General features: G+C 38.3%; 1 protein-coding gene across 1 annotated transcript in view; it reads left to right on the forward strand.

Annotated features, from left to right (window-relative positions):
- Positions 1-5,753: 5,753 nt before the first annotated feature.
- MAPK11 (mitogen-activated protein kinase 11) overlaps positions 5,754-20,440 on the forward strand; it is a 16,367-nt gene continuing 1,680 nt past the window's right edge. The window contains exons 1-10 of the mRNA XM_010003394.1: positions 5,754-5,783; positions 5,872-5,930; positions 7,073-7,184; positions 9,596-9,625; positions 9,760-9,807; positions 12,027-12,141; positions 12,249-12,320; positions 13,917-13,996; positions 17,579-17,657; positions 19,029-19,202. Of these exons, the coding sequence (XP_010001696.1) occupies positions 5,754-5,783; positions 5,872-5,930; positions 7,073-7,184; positions 9,596-9,625; positions 9,760-9,807; positions 12,027-12,141; positions 12,249-12,320; positions 13,917-13,996; positions 17,579-17,657; positions 19,029-19,202 (799 nt within the window). The remainder of the gene's footprint in view (positions 5,784-5,871; positions 5,931-7,072; positions 7,185-9,595; positions 9,626-9,759; positions 9,808-12,026; positions 12,142-12,248; positions 12,321-13,916; positions 13,997-17,578; positions 17,658-19,028; positions 19,203-20,440) is intronic.

Below are 20,440 nucleotides of genomic sequence, written 5' to 3' on the forward strand. Positions count from 1 at the left end.
AGTGCAGGACCCAGCATTTGGCCTTATTGAAACTCATGTCATTGGCCTTGGCCCATCAATCAAGCCTGCCCAGATCCCTCTGCAGAGCCTCCCTGCCCTCAAGCAGATCAACACTCCCACTCAACGTGGTCTTGTCTGCAGACTTACTGAGAGGTGCACTCTATCCCCACATCCAGGTCATCAATAAAGATGTTAAACAGGGGTGGCCCCAGCACTGAGCCCTGGGGAACACCACTTGTGACTGGCCCCAACTGGATTTAACTCAGTTAAACACAACTCTTTGGACCTGGCCATTCAACCAGGTTTTATCCAGCAAAGTGTATGGACATCCAAGCCATGAGTTGGCTTCATGTGTGGTTTGTTAGATTGGGCTCCCACAAGCAGCCCTTCCTGCTGTTGAAGCAAATTTGATCCTGAAGGCAAAGTAGCCATAGCTGAATAAGTGTGCTCCTAATCCCAAAAGCCCTGAAGGGTGTAAGCAGGCTGTGCATGTGAACAGCTTGTCTGTCCAGTGTTACTGCTCAGCAGCCACAGGGGAGAAACTGTCCATGAATACTAGGGAAATTACTGTATCTGTGGCCATGTTCATAAACATCAGCTACTAAAAGTTCATGCCCCATCAAAAGTCCTGAAGTTAGCATGGAGCTGTTAAAATCCTATGGTTTTTGCCTTCTGAATGTTTGGACTGCATTGTTCAAACTTTTTTTCTGAAACTAAGATCTGGGAAAATGTTCATATAAATAAGATTCTTATTTAATCTAGTGGAACTTCAATAGAATTACTAAATGTAGGAGCTGCCAACACTGAGAAGGAGGTCTAATTTAAGCAATGATTGAAAATCACACTAAGCAAAAGTTTCTAATCTATTTGAAAATTATGCCATCCCTGTAAGCAGAATAATTAATTTTTATCCTTGATCTCAGAAAGGACGGACTGGAAAAACTGTGTCATAACTGCAAAGGGTTCTGGGTCAAGAACGATCATATCTGAAAAAGCTATTGCTAAGCTTGTTACAAAGTTGTTTCTAGTAAGATAAAAGCATGGCAAGAATTGTTTTTCTTTTTAAATTGTGGTAGCAACTTTGTCTAAATTTATGTTCCCATACAATATTGAGGCATGTGAGCATATTGCTCTAGGGTAATGTAAGAAATACTCACAATATGCAATTGAAACATCACTTATTTTCACCATCTACATAAAATTTACTGCTAATAGTGAAGAACAGATTAGAGGTGGGAGACGATACCTCTTTACAAGTATCAAAGCTTATCTCCATTGTACTATTCTATCCAGCTACATGAGGTAACATAATCAGAGGTAAGACACTTCAGGATAAGTAGTTTCAAGGAAAATCAGGGAACAATAGCTAAGCCATTGGAAAGATTATTTGTTTCCGGTGTAAACCAGGTATAAACAAAAGTAGTTCACCAGAGCTGAAGCCTGTGCTCCAAAGCATTCACAGCAATGGAAAATAACCTCACAAAAAAAAAAAAAAAAGCGTGTTGCAAGTTGCTGGCATTTGTTTGTGAGGGAATGCATACAAAAATAGACTGGCAGAGAAGCCTTCTCCAGTCTAGACACAGGTGGGAAGGGTGTGAGCTTAGTGTCACACAGGGTAAAGGAAGGTGAGGGCCCCTTACCCTTTTCTTATCCAAAAATAAAATAGCATGTTGTGAGTTTTGTGGTGTTTTTTTTTAAGAATCTGTTTTGAAACCTTTTATTCAGGGGCTGTTCACAGGCTCCCCAGGAAGGGTTTGCAAGTGCCAAGCAGAGGTGGGGCCATCAAGTCTCCATGACTGGGAATAGAGAGATCCTGTCCGGGGACTGATCTGAAAACTGAATAATCCCAGGGAAATCACACAGAGGAAATGCTGTTCATCCTGACACCTAACAGTTTAGTGATGATGAGGGATTCAGGGAACAATCCAGATACCAGCTATGATGGTATAATAGCAAGAGGGGGAGACCAAGTCTAAATTAAGAGGCACAAGTGTGCATGGGGAGGAGTGCCAGCAGTGGCCTGCCGCTTGCAAAATGGGATCACAGACACAAATCATCCTTTTATCTGACAAACAAGAGAGTTCAAGCAATGCAAAATCTGTATTTTTGAATGCTTTACTGTTAATAACTTGACTTATAATGACAGTAAAACAGGCAAGGAAAGAGCCTGAAGGCATTCACTCTGATTATCAATGGGTACAGTTTCTTGCAGAGGAACTCATTTAAACCAGGTCAGTCCCTGGCCTATGCAGCTTCATTTCATGATTTCCCATTGGAGATCCCAGGATTCAAGTTACCGCTTGTTTCCCTTTTTTTTTTCTTTTTTTTTTCTTTTTTCTTTTTTTTCTTTTTTTTTTCCAAACCTCTATTGTTTTTTTCTCCCTCTCTCCTTATGTGCTTCCATCCTGGGTCTAAAAAGCTGCTGTCATAAGAATTACTGAAGGTAGAAAAAAACCAGTGCTTTATACTTTGCAGCCTTGAGTCATATGGAGGGTAAAAAGCAATCCATCTGAAAGATCAGCTGTTTTTAAACCGCTGAAACCCACATTTGACCTTAAAATTGGGAGGAGAAGGATGTTTATCATGATAATGGGATTTAAAACCTCATTCCTCCTAGCCTTGTATAATATGCACAGTATTTCACAAACCAGTACAAGCATGAGTGGGAAGGTCTGTGAATTACCAGAAGAGCTAAGAAGTTATGCACAGACGGCTGTTTTGGGCAATATTCTTTATTCATCTGAATAAACATTTCCTTTTGACTGGAAAAAAAGTTGGAAAGGACATGCAGAGTATATTTTTGTGAGACTTGGCCATACTCTCCAGTGGCTTCATTGGCCAGGTTTACACACCAGGCAATTATATCTAATATTTGTTACATTAACAGCTAAACACTAGCTTCCTTTTTGTTTCTTCAGATTTACTTGTGCAACATTCACATTGTCCCCGTGGCCAGTCATGTGGGATTTATGTCATCTCTGTTGCCAGTACTTCTTGTTCATTCCTTGATCTGCTCTGTGTATTTGAGCAAATTCGTGTCCTGAATAACTGTGTCCCTGCCTTACTGTTGAAACAAGTATCTCTGTACTATCCCTTCAACGCACTCTTCAGAGTGATAACAGTCTTCTTCTTCCTGTGTTTGCTTTCTTCTGATCCGGGAATGGCCTTCCTGAGGTGCTCAGCAAAGCCACAACCCTCTACACCTTTAAAACTTCCCGGAAGGTCCACTTCTGTGATGCTTGCAAGAAACTACCTAAGTAATCTGCTTGTCTATTCTGTTTATCTCATGACTGACTCACTCCTCTCATGGTGCCTGTAAGAAACTTCTTGATCAAATCCACTTCCTCTTATTGTGTCTTTGTCAAAATTTTTGGTAGATTGTGCCCTGCATTGGCCTTCATGGAGGTTGAGTGAATTCTAGAATAACGGGATCATGATCGCCTTTTGGATGCCACTCCCTTCTTCTTGCCCATTGGTTGCTTATATTCTTTGTTGCTTCTTCTTAGAAACACCTCCTTGTCCTGCATTTACTGCCTACAAATGAAGAGGGTTTGCTCTTCACTTGGTTTTTCATTAGTTCAGCAGAGCACCAAATGGATGTAGGACTCCACCTACTTGGAGCTGCTTATAGGCTTGGTGTATTAGTTGGGAGCTACTGCAGGCATAATCAATGTTTTTTGTCTCTGCAAGGTGTCTCCCACCAAAATTTTCAAGCGTGTTTAAAAAACTGTTCATAAGGAGCCTTTGGTGTGACTATTGACTGTTGTGATGATGCTCAATGTATTTTTCATGCTGCCTAACTTTCAGTATTTGTAACTCCAGAAAAGTTCTGTGGGAGGAATGCATGAAAGTTCTCAGCTTGCTAGTGCTCCCTAGCAAGCACAGATAGTGTTGTCCACATTTTAAACAGTATATTCAATGTATTTTATTTGAACACCATTTTAACTTAATGCAAAGAGTAACAGTTTAAAGCCTTTTTTTTTTCTTTGTAAGTGAAGGCAGCAAACTAGATCTTTTTTGTAATTGTACTGTGCAGTGTCATGAAGTAATACATACAGGGATCATTTTTATTCCTGTGCTGCATAATAGGCAGCATTTGTTTGTGGCTTCTTGTGCTTGTCATGCCTTGGTAATGCACAAAGACCAGTGGGTCTCCCTTTTTTTTGCAAACAGTGACATGTGCATTTAGTGTCCTCTTCAGCAGGGCAACTCCATCTGCATGAAGTTAAGCATATACTCACGTCAGCTGGGTCTGTGGGCTGAAGTGTAAGACACGTACCCACTGTTCACTTGTTACCAGCATTTTCCAAGGAAACTGTATGGCCTTGGCAATATCAACATTCTAATTTGATACCAGTTTTGTGGTATCATCTTGCAAGCTAATGGTCAGATAGGTAATTAATATTGCTAGACACAGTGGCAGCATCCCTCTAATTAGTAAGGACTTTGGTTTGTTCGGTAAGACCCAGAGTTTGAATCCCCATATTCCCTATGAGCCTTGCATTGGAGCTGGAGCTGCACTAGTGGAGCTAATTCTCTAGTTACTTCTTCTGCCATATGGGGAAGGGTTACTTAGAGATGAGCCTAAATACTATCACAAGCATTAGTAATTTGCTAGATGGAAAACAAGGGAACTGCCTTTGACTACTCAGGCTTACAGGGTTATAACTCTGGTTGTAGTCCCTGAAGGGGAAAGTGAAAGAGGACAAAGAGCCTCCAAGAGAGCAGAGGATTCTCCAGTGAGCTAGCTGACAGCTTTGAAGTAGAAATGTCTTCAACATTGACTTTTTCTTTCCCTCTTATAGTTCAGCTTATGATACCAAAACAAGACAGAAGGTGGCAGTAAAAAAGCTTTCAAGACCTTTTCAATCACTTATTCATGCGAGGAGGACCTACCGAGAGCTTAGGTTGCTTAAGCACATGAAGCATGAGAACGTAAGTGAAGACTAAGTTCATTCTCTTCAGATTTTTATAACAAAAGTTTGCAATATAGGCTTAATTTCAGTTAGGTACAATCTTTTTTTGAAAAGTATATGCAACTTTCTGGCTACCGTACCTGGACCTAGCCATCTTAAGTGTAGCAAAGTCACTGGACTTCAAGGTAGATATTTTCAGTGAAAAGGTGCCTTTTTATTGAAAAATAATCTAATTTCATCGTGAAGATACAGCTAATGAAATCCAAACCCAATGGTTTGACTCTTCTCTAACTAAAGTAGTAAGAGTGTTCTGCTTACTTCTATCGGATGGTCTTGAAACATCAGTCCAGGGAAAAAACCCTCAAACCTGCTTTTGCTGAATTTGGATTCTGTTGAGAAATGAAGGGCAGATACTCTAATTGAAATTAACAACAGTGTAATCTCTAGATGAAAGATAGTAGAACTTTAGGCGCCAAATAATTGAATATCTTTTATGTGGCAAATAGTCAATTGCAGTGAGAGCATCCATCTGCATAAAAGTAACTTGATGAATTAAAGCCTGAATAAACTACACTTGATTGAAAAGTATCTTGGCAAAAGGATGCTAAAGAAGTTATACCACAACAGAACAAGATAACCCATTAAATTGTGCATGATCTTTAGTATAACAAGTGTATAAGCCATGTGTCAGCTTTTCTGTAATGAGATGTTGCTTTTCCCACCTTTAGTTCTGATTGTCTAAAATCTTGAAATTAATAGAATTTTCTGTTGGTCATGGTGATAGCCGAGGCTATACCTGTATAGACTGCCCCTTGTGCCAGTTGTACTGTTTTCACAATGACCATATGTCATATTTCTTTAAGTTTTGTCCGAAAAATGCTAAGCACTGTCAATACTCATTACATATTGCTTTACAGATTCCTAAAACTAAAATGTCAGTTCCCTCATCTTTCAGGTTATAGGATTGCTAGACGTTTTTACACCTGCAACATCAATAGAAAACTTCAATGAAGTGTAAGTAACATTTTTAAATAATTCTGACTAGTAAGTTAGTAAGTACCACTGGTTTTAGAAAGGAAGCACACACTTTTCCTATAGTCTTGCAGCCACGGTTGCCTTTGTGTGAAGAACCTCAATAATCTTTTTGCAACTTTTCCACAAAAGAGGAGGCAGGAGGATGGGCCTGATTTTTGTACTTAAAAATATGGCAGGTAGATGGCAAATGGTCTCATGCTGCATAAATGCCAGTAAACTCCAAACTTCCTCAGTTCTGTTACATGTTAGCTGTAGATTATTTTTTAACAGCGAGATGAGATAGTTCAGGAATGCAAGCAAGTTGGTTAACTGAGACAAGCTAAATTTAGGCTTGATTCCTGACTAATCTAGGACTAGGTGCATTTTGGTATTACTCAAACATATGATTTATGCAGAATTCCTCTCGGTCTACATCATGTATAAGCACTTAGGTAAACAATTGTCACGAGCTGATAGGACAGTTCCCCACAACAATTTAGCACAATAAATAGTAAGTATTTTTTTTGGTCTCCATGGAAATTAGGGGGCAAACCCCTTTGACTCTGGCAAAATTACACAAATGAGAACTGGGTATGATAGATACATACTTTTGTTCCAGCAGTGTTTTTGGAAATGAAATTCATGTTTCTGCAAAATTTGTCAAAAAAAACGCCCAAATTTCCATCAGGGATTGGGAGGGAAGTTACACAAAACACTCTTATTTCACCCATCCAATGCTTATCTCCATCATCAGATATTCCAGGGCCTTGCAGGTACTGTAGTTTGGTGTCTCAGGCTCCCACTTGGGTGTTGGGTGAGGCTTCCTATTCCTCTCAACATATACAATGCATTCTCTTCTCACTGAACTGTGGTAGTTTGTCATGGAGAAAACAGAGAGAAAAGCTTTTAATGTACTGTAAAGATTTTTGTTGGTCATTATATTAAGTCTCATAGCCGTGATTTCATTATTAAAGCTCACAGCTGATTTAAAGGGCATAAACCGTGTGTTAGTAAAAAATGGAAAGGGAACCTACATGGGAGTGTGCATTTATACCATGTGCTGCTTTTAGAAGGATTTGCATTCTGCCATTCTTAAATGAGGTGTATTTCTTTGTTTTCTTCTCTCTGTTCCATTTTCACAGGTATCTCGTGACAAATTTAATGGGTGCTGACCTGAATAACATTGTGAAGTGCCAGAAGTTAACAGACGACCATATACAGTTTCTCATCTATCAGTTACTTAGAGGTCTTAAGGTACTGGCTGAATGCAGGAGTTCTGCATATAGAGTCAGCAACCAAAATGTTTTAGTATCAACTGGCTCATTGCATTGGCAGCACTTAAACACTTCTTTTTAACGTCTTAAGATTGTGCAGATAGCAGCAACAATTTCAGAAATTATCAGATTTTTCTTTAACCAGAAATAAAACCCCAAGCCTGCCAATGTTTAAAAGTGCAATACATGTGAATACTCCCCTTAAACATGAAATTTAGATCGGTTTCTATTTAAGTTACTACTGAAGAAGAATCACTTGCTATAAAATGTCTCAAGTGAATGTGTTCTGCAGTGCACAGTGTGTGTTTTAGACACTTCACCTGTCATGAGAAGGTAGTGAAAAAACTTCTGTGATGTAGAATAATACATCGTGTAAGTTGCATTTGTGCTTTGAAAGACATGAGACAGTTTGAAAAACTACAGCCCTGATTTTTGTTAAGAGCATCACATGGGTGGAGAAATCACCAAGTTAGTTGGTTTCTTTGGGAAATTTCTGGAAAGAGAAGTTTATCCTAGCAGTGTACACTGTTGCATACAATCACCTAAGATTTACTTTGCCTCTAAAGTCATTGTTTCTGCTAATCGTGTCAGTTAAAATGTATACAATTAGATAACACAGGTGATTGGCATGAAAGTGTAGCAAAGTTTTCTTCTGAAAGAATTAAGCTATGTATCAGCTTGCTGATGTTAAACATGTAAGTGTCTATAAAATGGAGAAGATGTAGAAAATGCTTCTCATTACTAGGTGATAAGCATTTTCTCAGAGCAGTGTTGATTTTCCCCGATATAAGCAAAAAGAAGAGACGGGTCAGCTGCATTAGTAGCTAACTTAACAGCAATTGATTTTCTTAGACATGGAAAATAACTGTATGTTTGAAAGCCAGCCATGGTAAATACTGGCTCTGAAATATACATATTACGTGATTTTCAACAAGTCACCTGGTGCCCAAGACAGTAATTCTTATTCATGCATGCAGGTTCTTTCAATTTAAGTGCAGACTTGAGTGAATAAAAATTGTAGAACTGAGTCTTAATTGCTTTGTCTCATTTACTTAAGTTAATAGCTTATTCAGGAAGATGGATTCTGGAGTTAATTATCCAGCTTGTGGTTTTGAATGTAAGGCTATGTTGTGTCAAAGCTAAATAATAGTAAAAATTGTGGTCTAAAGTGGCTATTCATTTGGCTGTGTTTCAAAGGGGAGCGGTTGATGGTTCTGGAATTGAAATTCTCATGTCTCATTAGTCAAAGAACATTTGATCATGTATCACCCCTGGCTTACCTCTCTGCTGGAGTCATTACAATGTGTCTTTGCATACCTGAGTAAGCGCTGGGCTTGCTGGTAGGTGTGCTCAGCAGTAGGGAGCACAGGCTTCGCGCTCTGCAGGGGCTGTCTGACCTGACAAAGCACTACTGTGGAGCTGTGCAGTTTGGCAGGGTCCTGGGCTGGCTCTGTTTGGTGGCACCAGGAGGAGCCCTGGTCTCAGCAGAGCAGGGACACAGCTCACTCTGTGTTGCAAGTGCTGGTTTGCTTTCCTCTTCATGCAGCTGCTCACAGCTGTTGTGAGGAGTACTCCAGGAGTGGCCCTGTCCTTCTGATAAACAGCATGTAGGTCTGAAACAAGAAGAATGCCCTGGTGTTTTCTTTGGGTTTCCCTAGCTGATATGCAGGCTTTGAGTGTAATCTCTGCTCCTAAAAAGTGAATTAACCTCTAGAGAATAGAAGGCTCTAGAGGTCTTGCTGATCCTGGTCAGTAAGATCATAAACTGCCTTTAGTTAACAAGTGAATGAGATGCAATTGTAGTGTAAGCTTTTCTTAATCCTTGAGGTTTAATATTTTATGTAAAATAGCAGAGGCACTACAGAGACATTGAAATACTGCTTCAGTTCCCTGCTTTGAAAGCAGACCTGAAGGAATGCTGTGGCTTAGGTGGGTATTTGATCAGTAACCTGTCCCAGGGCACAAGTATCTCTCATCCACATTCTGTATTTTCAGTATGGGAAGGTGGCTTACCTCATCTAGGAGTCAACCATACTGCTCCCTAGGCCACTGTTTTCACTAAGGCAATCAACATGGGCACCCAGATAAGACTGGAATAAATCCCAAATTGCTTAGAAACTTTTGAGAGAAGAATCACTGCAAGTGCTGTATTTTATGGTACAACCTAGTCTTCATGGTTACTTTTCTTGAAATATCAAGCTCTGGACAGAACAAAACAAGGAGGTCTTGAAGTTCATCATACCTCTGTTTGATCTGAAAATGCAGTGTAACATACATTTTTTTCTATGTATAAAATTGTCAGTCTGAAGCAAAAAGATAAGCCAAGTGACTTACACCTTCCTTTACCTTCAACTTCAAATTTTATATTTTTTTTTCCTTTTTGTTTTACAGTATATTCACTCAGCTGGAATAATCCACCGGGTGAGTTCACTCATTGCAATAATAAAAAGGATTAGTGTGTCCCTCTGTGCATCAGATGTGTTACTAAGACATAGTTATAATATACTTTAAAACGCTAAAAGGGTCCTTGACTAACTCTTTCTGTTCTGCTACAGGACCTGAAGCCCAGTAACCTAGCCGTAAATGAAGACTGTGAACTGAGGGTAAGTAACATGCTGTCTTAATGAAGAATGTTGTAGAAGTTCTCAAGATGATAGTTTTCTAACATTAGCTACTATTTTCATTTCTGACTCCATTAATTTAAACTCTTTGCTACTGTTGCTCCCATGGCATAGAAAACCCATTTCTATGGGTATGTTTTCTCCCCAGTGTTAATTTGGGGTGAACACAAGTATCTTTGCAAAATGTGCATCCCTACTTCCTTGCAGACCTAAAAAGCCTATGTAATCCACACTTTTCAAATGCTATTTTAATGCTCATGTCTATATAAATACATATATTTGTAGACCTGTGTGATACGATATTACATAATAAGCATGAGACCCTGGAGAAGGAGATGTCTTCTAGCTTTCTAAGCCTTTAAGCCTAAGAATAAGAAGTTTAGCATTTCTCCATGACAGACAGAAACATCTTTCTTCCTGTGACTGAGACTATGATGTAATCACTTTATTCCAGCTGTGAGGGATTTAAGAAAAAAATCCGAATACTACGAGGTCAGCAAAAATTTGCAATAGTGAATAAGAGCAGTATAGTTAAGTTCTCAAACTAATCTGGTTCTCTGGTGAGAAACTGTAGTTACTATTTAGTTTGGTGACACTTGTGGATGCTCAGCAATTTTCATGATTATCCCTTTAATGTCTTCATGCATGTATGTTCAGCATCTGTGAGATTTTATAGGTCATCTGGGTCTGATTGTATTCTAAAATGTGTGCTGTATTTTTTCACTGTCAGTAAAGGAGACTTTTCATCTTTTTTTTCTATTACTATGGTATCTGCCTAGCATTTGTTACACTGCTTTTTGCTTTGTTTTTATTTATAGCTTTACTTCCTCTGATACCAAATAATTTTCTAGTAGAACAAACTAATGGATATTTCCAGGTACAAACAAGAAGGAAATAGGGCAAAGAGAAGGGAAACGTGTGTGTGTACACATTTGATAGAAGGGATCACCTATTAAAGAGGAATATTGCTGAAATCCTTATAAAAATAAGGTTACAAGCCATTGTTCATGCCTTGTTTACATCATGCTTTTATTTTTGCTTATTTTAGATAAAAATAATGCTTTTTAAGTATATTGAAGTAAAGACATTAATGTGTTATTCGCATCTTAATATTTTTCTTTAGGGTCTTTTTATCTTTAAACTGGATTGTAACTGAGGAATTTAGAATTATACTCAATTTTTTTTTACTCCCAATGAAAAGGATTAGTTTAATAAATTATCTTGGATCTCATAATGGGAGGTTGACACTGATCTAAGCCACATTTCTATTTGAAGAGATGCTAAATAACTCAGATGACTGACAACAAACAGCACAGAGGCTCAGAGGATGCCCTTTCACAGGAGTCTCTCTTAGCATTAAAAATACCTCTTAGCTCCATTATCAGTCAGAAATAGATTAATAATTTTTTAAAAATGAAAAAAAAAACAACAAACAAACAAAAAACCCAAACAATGACCAAAGAAAAACAAACCACACCACAGAAAGCAAAGAAATGAGCAGGAAAAATTTAATTGAAATAACTTCCTGTCAGTGTAAACTTAGCAAGGGAGAGCATATGGAGGGGGATATTTTGCCATCAAGCCCTATGAGTAATATGTGTACTTAAACAGAGCTCCTTTGTTGTTTTGGTGGGGGAGTTCTACTGAAAACAGATGGTATGTGATTTAAATCTACCTTGTTATACAGGATATATGCTTCTCTCCTAGCAGCATTGATATAATGTGTGACTTGGATAAATGCTACCTGTGTGCAACAGTAGTTAGGTAGAAATGAGAAGGGAACAACACAACTTGAGAAGATTTGTGGTAAGCTTCTGTGGTCTTTAAATGTTTTAATGGCCAGTGCCACTTGCCATTGGCACTTTACACAAATGTTCCCCAGAGATAGTGTTTCATTTTTTATAGCAACAGTGCTTATTTTTAGCAAATTAATGTGAGTGGAAAATTGAACTTGAGGCAAGATGTAGAGTTTGCCTTAGAGGACAGAAGGCCGGGCTCCTCGCAGTGGAACCGTCTTTGTGCAGACCTGTAGCTGCAGGGGTACAGCAGGGAGAGCAGATCAGCTGCTCTGCGGAGTTGCTGGTTTATTTCACCAGTGAGGGGGACTTGGACTGCTGGATAAACTCAGAAGTAAGTAATGGGGGAACTCACCTGTAACAAAAGTGAAAAGGGATTTTTATTAATTCTTTTTTATTTTGCAGATCTTAGACTTTGGTTTAGCTCGACAAACCGATGATGAAATGACTGGATATGTTGCAACAAGATGGTACAGAGCTCCAGAAATTATGCTAAACTGGATGCATTACAATCAGACAGGTAAACTGTAAAGACTTAGATTTTGCTACAGCTGGATATAGTGATAGTTTTAAACCAAGAGACAACTCTTTGATTCATCATACATATTTCTTTCTGGTTTTTGGCAGTTGACATCTGGTCAGTTGGATGTATCATGGCAGAGCTATTGAAAGGGAAGGCCCTATTTCCAGGAAATGATTGTATCCTTAACATAAACCACAAAATGCAGCTATGAAAATACTCTCTAATTGTTCCTTTTTTTTTTTCCCCTAATGTCTTGAGTGTTTTTATGAAAATGTTTTTGAGGTAACTAACTTCTAAAAAAGTAAACCATTTTTGCTAATCTTTCAGTTTAGCATACATGACAACTGAATATGAGACCCACTGGTAGGAAAAAAACTGTAACAGATGTTCCTAAACAACAATAAGTTACATTTGCTCTTTGTTGTGTATCTGTATTTAAATAATAACCTAGTTACAAGAGAACAGATTTCTTCCATGTGTGTATCCTTCTGAAAGAAACTGAAGCTGAGTGAAGGCAAGATTTTTGGTTGGCTATATAGAATGGAACTGCTTTTAGGTTGCAAGTTCCTAAAATGCAAACAAATGAACTTTTAAGTAAGTTAATTTTGTATCCTGTTATTAAAAAAGCCAGCAGTTTGAGAAGTGCCACAGGAGCAATAAAACCTTCTCCTTTCTTCAGCGCTGTGCTGTGGTCCCTGCTGCAGCATCAGGGATTTCCCTTGGCATTTCCTGCACTGGCAGAAGAAAAAAAAGGTTGCTGAGGAGAGCAGTAAAACAATAAAAAAACCCAACCTGGAGTAAAACAGATAATGAGGAATGAGGAAACAACTCCACCAGAGGAGGAAAGCTTTTAATATGAGAAACAAAGGCGCATTATTCTGTACCGAATACTGGCATTTCTCACCACTTTGAAATCCTTCAAGAAGCAAATGCTTCTGCTAAAACTAAGCTGTGGCCATGGGCAAAATAACATGAAATTGGAATTGCCTGCAAAACTGTTAAGAGAGCTGAGAGACAGAGTCTCCCCACTGGCCTTTCTGTTGTCTTCAGCAACATTAAGCTCTGTTGGAACCACAGGCATTGTCCCAGTGTTCATCATCTGGATGATGACTGTGCTTCAGATTGGTTGATTACATGATACGTGGTATTAGGAAAAATCAATACATCTAGGTTTCTAGGATAAGATATTTTTGCTGATATAAAACACTGTCTACAGTTATGTGATCACATCAATTTAAATAAAGCTGTAAAATAACCCTGAGTCTCTAGAGAAAATGTAGTATACCTTACAGGTCATATATGACAAAGAAAAATGAACATTTTAAAGTTTTTAATCATGAGAGTGATATAAAACAGATTTTTAAACCTACCAAATGAGAATTTTCCTTTTACCAGCCCTCAGATTGGTAATCTAGCCCTATGTGCTGTAATTGGCTATTCTTCAGAAATTGTTCAGAGCACTGAAACATAAATGTGCTATTAAAACTAAGCTTAAGAAGAATATTTTAAAGGGGGAACTAGGACAAGGAAGCAATATTTTGCATGCACCTTTCTCACATACAGGCACACCTGACAGAGATTGACATAGTACAAATACAGAATTTTATACTCCAGGACTAGGCTTATGCAGGTATGAATTGGTGTCCTTCCAGTGACTACAATAGAATTGTCTTGCTGAATAGTTGTAAATGTCTTAACTATCTGCATGAAAGCTCATTAATTGTTTAAACCCAGAAGAACTGTATGCTGTTTATTTCCCTGAAATAAAGCAGATATCGATCAACTAAAGAGAATTATGGAAGTTGTGGGCACACCCAGTTCTGAACTTCTGAAGAAGATATCATCAGAGCACGTGAGTTCACAGGTTCATTTGGTTACCTGACTTTCTATCATTCTTTTCTCTAATTGGCATCATGTATAACTGATTTTGTTCCACAAATACTCTGATTTGCAAATGGCCATACACATCAAAGGGATCTCTCTTTTCCTTTGCTAGAAATGCATGACTAAAGAAATATTATTCTTAGAGGTATCCAAATGCCTTGACTTTCAGTTTGATTAGTTTTTATACTTGTTCTTAGGTCTTCAGTTTCTGAAAAGAGTTTTGCAGTTGGTCCTGATGATCTTTTACTTTACTGCTATACTTTAAAACTTCAAACTGATGCTCAGCTCAGAGCATTTTATTGTTGTTATAAAATCTGATTCTCTTTAATTTTTATGTTTTCTGTTGTTGTAAGTGATCTAAACAGTCATATTAGAATAAATAATGTGTGTTCTGCATGAGTGCTCCTATTTGGATCCCTAATTTGAAATTCATATTTATTATTCTTTCTGATTGCTTGTGTGGGGTCCACTTTCATGATAATAACTATATAGTTAACAGTGTGATTTTTAACTCTCTCCATATGACTTATTTAAGATAGTAATGTAGTAAATTAACAATTTCCACTTTGTTTCTCTGGTAAAACTACACTTAAAGGATTCACTTTAAGTATAACCATGGATATCCAGCTGAAGAATGAGATGTGGTATTGATTGATAAAGGCAGGTGATGAGCACAGTGTAAAACGTCAGATAAACAACAGCACACAGATACCTCCTGAGATGAAGCTATTTTCTTAAATCTTTTCTATATAAACCTCTGTCTAACACTAAGGGCTGTTTTTTCCACTCATGTGTGGATATTGATGAGTTTTATTTAAAGTTAATATATCAGTGAGTTAGATAAGGGACAGTAGGAGAGCCACAGCAAGACTATATTTCTGGAAGGTCCAAGCATAACAGAGCGTCATCAGGACAGGCCAATGCACAGCCCCAGAGTTTGTGAGTACCCATCGCCTGGGAATGGCTGGGGCATGAGGAGGATCCTTCTCATGCCAGGGGTTGGATCAACCAGCAAACCTCAGACTGTTGTCCTAAGCATAGGTCCTTGTATAGCCTTTATGTGTTATAAAGATCCTACAGCTTTTGCAGTAATGTGTTCAGAGTAGTGTGTGCCAGTGTGTGGTTTGCCCACAAGTAGTCAGTTTGTGAGCTTTTTCCTTCTGAGATTAAGGACCTTACCTATTTACTAGGGTTAGTATCTGGTTTTGTCTTTAACTTGTAGTGTTTCAGAGCATACCTCAGTGAGCTACAGGAATCCTGAAACTTTTACTGGGGCTAACTATACCTTTAGAGCACAGAGAAACACAAAAACCAAGTTAATGAATGGGAAGGCTGCTAGGTCACCTCAGGGCTGCTGCTACCTGATTTTAGAGGAGTTGTGTCAAAGGAGACACTTACCTTGCTTGGTGGTACCTGCCTCTTGCAGGAGAGTTTCTGTTCTATCCCTTTGTTCTAGTTCTTCTTTACCTTGTAGTTTGGCTGTATTGTTAAGATAATTCTTAATGCAGTTTGCAGCCCTGGACAATTTTTTCCTTTCCTCTAACAGCAAAATCAGAGGTTTTCTGAACTGCCAAGCTTATTTTCAGTTATAGAGTTTTAAAGAATTGGAAACTAAAAGACTAACCTCATGGGATGTTTCAGCACAAGTTACTGAGCTGATTTGTCAGTCTCTCGTGTTAATATAGGTTTAAATGGTGATTGCATTCATTATTTTTAGGATAATTTAAGTGTCTAGATCCTGTTTGTTGGGTTTCTGTGGTGAATATATAAGCAGAGGGGATAGGTTTTAAGTATGCTTTGATATGTGTGTGTTGTTTTCAAAGGACTTCTGGACAAAGCTGGGGATAATCTTCACTGGATCTTGTTCAGTCATATTAGGATTAGTGTTGTTAATTGACATCCATACAGAAACAAATAATCCACAGATACATAGATGCTTGTTGTAAGAGAAATTTACCTCTTGTTTCTAACCTAGTCCACAACTTCCATGCAAGAATGTGTGACAGCTCTCTTTTGTTCTGCTGTTCATACATATGTATAAACTAAGGCCCCAGAAGACTTAATCTGATAGGAGCTGCACACCCTGCACTGTCTAGCAGGTGGTTGCTGCCTTCATGAACTTTAAGGGCATAAAATAAGGGGAGTGAAGCCTGTGTTTGACTTAGTCTTTAAACATCATTCACTACATGACTGGCTACAGATGCTAAGAAAATAATAATCCTCTTAGAATGCCTTGCTGTCAGCCCCCATAATAAAGAGGGAAAACGCTAATACAGTTTTAACAGGTTAAAGTTTTGCTTCTTTTAGTAAGACCCTAAAATGTGTCAGTAATGGTAGTCTAGAGTTATGTTGAAATACACTTACATCATATAAAAAGCAGGAAAATAAATAGAATCTGCTTCATTAAATTAGAGCACAGTTTGAAAAGAGACTGCAATGTAATGATTAAAAGTATCACTATATCAGTTCATTGTAGCTGCAGAAATTAAGATGATGGCAGAGAGAACTGTCTAGGGAACAGGATCTGTTTCGCAAGTATGGCTGTAGGATTGCACAGATGATATGTCAGAGTGGACATAATATGTGATGGCCACTTCATGATGCACTGAGACGGTCAGCCCTGAACGTAGTTCCACAGTTCTCAATCCCATATCTTGCATGAAGCCGTGGACCTGCTCAGTGTGTTCCTTTGCTATCTTCAGTAGGCCTAGGAAGCTTAGTTAGCCTCCTGCAGATAGTCTTCTCCCAGCAGGATTGCTCACTGTGCAGGGAAATGTCCCTGTAATACAAACATGTTTTTAAAGGATTAAGGTTTGTTCAAAGACCAGCTGGGCTTCCTGTGGATTTGGGAACAGCCATTTGCCTCTTCTTCAACTGTTCCATGTCAGAACTCCCTGTTCTGTCCAATGCCAGCCTTTAGGACCAGCATCCAACCTCTTGTCTTGCTGGTAAATATTTACTTATCTACCTCAGCCCAGAAATTCATGTCTCACATATCGGTTTCCATGCTGATAATGGGGTCCACAGTAGCAGCCCTTCCCTGGCAAAGCTGGATGAGCCTTGCACAGCTACAGTGACAAGGCAATCTATAAATTCTGTTAAACTTCTGAAGATCTGTGCTCTGGGAGCATCAGAATTTGGTTAGTGAAGCTACTGTTCAATAGAGGAGAGAGTACGGAAGGACACATATTGGATTGTATCACTTTGCTGAGAGTAACTGAAAGATTATTTGGGTTTCAATTTCTGGTTGAATGCTACATCCATGTGTTCCCTGGGGATTTACTGCAACACAGCAGTAAGTGTAGGTGAAAACATAAGTGCCAGTGCATAACCCTTAGAGAAATTTACCTGTTTAAAACTTTCTTGCTTACTGCACAGTATACAGGAGTAACTGTTTAAAACAAAGTCATACATTATGGTTTTATATAAAGGCTTCCTACGTATAAGAAACGTAACAAGTATTGCATCTCTTTCTTTAGAGTTGATATGGTTACTGAAATGGGAGGCATTTAACCATAACCATGTGGTATGTATATTGATTTATTCCTAGGCAAGAAAATACATTGAATCTCTTCCACATATGCCTCAGCAGGATTTGAAAGCAGTATTTCGTGGTGCAAACCCATTAGGTAAGAAAGTCAGACATATAGGGCAAATCTTTCACTAATGTGGGAACTCAAGCCTTCCTTTGCTAGACAATCCCATATAATAATGATTGGACTAGTGAGAAGAGCATTGCTTAACCTTTCATCCTGAGACTGTTTTCCCTTCATGTAGCCTGTGTCTTGTTTCTAGTGGAGATTACAGGAATCTCCTAAAGGAAAATAATCTGTGGATTAAAAGCATAAAGCCAGCTATATATAGCAGGAATAAACAAAAATTTCATGGGGTCTAGACTAGAGCCATCACTTCTGGCTCAGGAAGGCCGCGAGCTGTAAATTGCTGGCAAGTAGAAGAATATACCAGGAAGTATAGCTGTTTGAATTACTCTTTTGAGTATTATTTCCTAGGAATGTATTAGCCATTGTTGGACACAGGACACTGAGCTAGACAGATCTTTGGTCTGATCTTTCACAATTGTTTTTATGTCTAACCAATTTGTTCTGCCTGTGCAAAAGTGATGTTTCTGTGAACTATTTCCTGTGACATGGCAGAGGAGATGTTTGAGTCATCTTACTACAGTGCCTGGTCAGTTCCATACAGTGTACATTAAAACACTGTATATGGGAAAGTTTTATGAGTTAAAATGGTTTGAATTCTTTCTGTGTAATAAAAGACAATTTTATTTTTACAAATGCAAGTAGCTGTGAACATTTTTTAATAAGAAATTGGATTTATTTGCATGAGGTACATGAGAGCATGCTACATATTCATAGCATAAAAGCAAATTAGTGACAATGCTTATATGAAAGCACTCAAATGATTTTCTATTGTATTTTAAATAGTTATGATAAACTTTCCACATAAAACCAATTTAGCCTTACAGATCTTTCTCATTTCTAATATTCTGCAACTTCAAAACTATTTTCACCAGGCTGAGTCCTGTAAAGTTGCTTTGCTGTTTTCATCTGATTATTTCATTGGTGCAGCTAATTAAGAGTGTAATCTCACATTCACAATTTTAAATTATTGAAATTTACACTGATCAGGACCAAGTTAAGCACATGATGCATAACACATGATATTTAACTTTTAAGCACACGTAGATCTTCTCAGAACGAAGGCCTTGGATGTCTGAAAAGGTGAATCAGATATCAAATAAACTGTCATGAACTTTTGTGCGCACCACAAGCAAGCCAGAAGCTACCTTCAGCTCCGAAAATTGTACTCATAGTATAAAATGTTCAAAACTCATTTGATATATTGCCTAAATCTTGTGGGTTTGCCATTAAAGTTAACTGTGTTGAAGGTGGTTGAGAATAGATTACATGTAACCGGTTGCCTTTTTACTTCTAGATGGTCTCTTCTGGCTTGGAACCATGTTTCTCTTTTTCCCGTAGCTGTAGATCTTCTTGAGAAGATGCTTATACTAGACAGTGATAAAAGAATTACTGCCTCAGAAGCACTTGCACATCCCTACTTCGTGCAGTATCACGATCCAGATGATGAACCTGAGGCAGAGCTGTATGACGAGTCAATAGAGAATAAGGAGCGAACCATAGATGAATGGAAAGGTAACAGAATCACACATAGTAGTGATGCACACAGCAGAATAAAACCTTAATTAAGTAACAGTTTTCCTCTGTTTCTAACCAGAGCAATTTGAACTCTTAAGCCTCAGGGAAAAAAGACGTGACCATGTGTGAGCTTGTGCTAATGGAGATGTGGAAAGGGCTGTGTTTCCTCTCTGGATTTTGTTCCCTTCCCCTGTTCTGTTTTCCCCTCACTACACCTCCTATAGCAGGTTTGCTTTTAACTGAAAGATGATGTGAGTTAGCAGGTAACCACACATTGTGTCTTACTTTTAGTTTTCTAGGTAAGATACTCAGCTGAAGTAACCATCCTTGGACAAGTGATGCTAGTTGAGATCCTAATCTAGCTTTGCTCAGAACCAAAAGTGGAAGTTTTCCACATAAAAGTATATTTGGCTAATCATTTTTAATATAGCAAATAAATTGGAATTAATAGATAAACCATGCTGTTGATCTTGTTTGAGATGAGAGTTGATGATTTTACTTTGGAGTGATACCTCAAAACCAATTACTGAGAAATACTGCAACAAACTTTTTTTATTAGTTAATTTCATGCTTGCATCATGATGATATTGCACTAATGGTGTCACGGAGGTAGCACAGCTAAACATTTAGGTTGCAAGCATTCCCCCTTTATAGAGGGGAGGAAAAAAAGGCCTGAGACAAAAATCTTAAAACTGGCACAAGACATGCAACTTTTCCTCCTGGCCATATTTTTATCTTGGGGAATTAACTTTTTCTTTTCAAGTACAGTATGTCCCACATTAGAGTAAGATGACATCAAAGGTCACCATTTGCATAAAATGTTTGCATTGTTGATGAAATATTGGCATGGTTTTTCAATATGTCAATGGCATATTTCCCCTCTTTTTCTGTTCAAATTAAAAATCAGTGGCATTTGATCCCAATAGAGACTGAGCAGCAAAGTAAAGTGAGATTTGAGACACTTTTTCTTACACGATATATGCTTAAGTGTTTCCTTGACCTCCACTGTACACTGCTGAGGCTTGCAGCCCAAGCTCACAGATTCTTTCTGACATGTTTAATCAGTTAGAAAATACTACAAAATTTTAGAGGGCAAGAGTATGCTACCCAGAGTTGAGTGCTATGCACTCTGTCTCCTTAGCTGCTGTTCCAGCGGCACGTTATCTCAGCTTAACTAAATCTACTCTCAGCTTAGTAGGTGGCACAAGAACCAGTTAAGGAGCTTCATAAACATA

Source organism: Chaetura pelagica, unplaced genomic scaffold (genome assembly GCF_000747805.2).
Source record: "Chaetura pelagica isolate M959 unplaced genomic scaffold, ChaPel_1.0 scaffold57, whole genome shotgun sequence".
Taxonomy (NCBI): Eukaryota; Metazoa; Chordata; class Aves; order Apodiformes; family Apodidae; genus Chaetura; species Chaetura pelagica.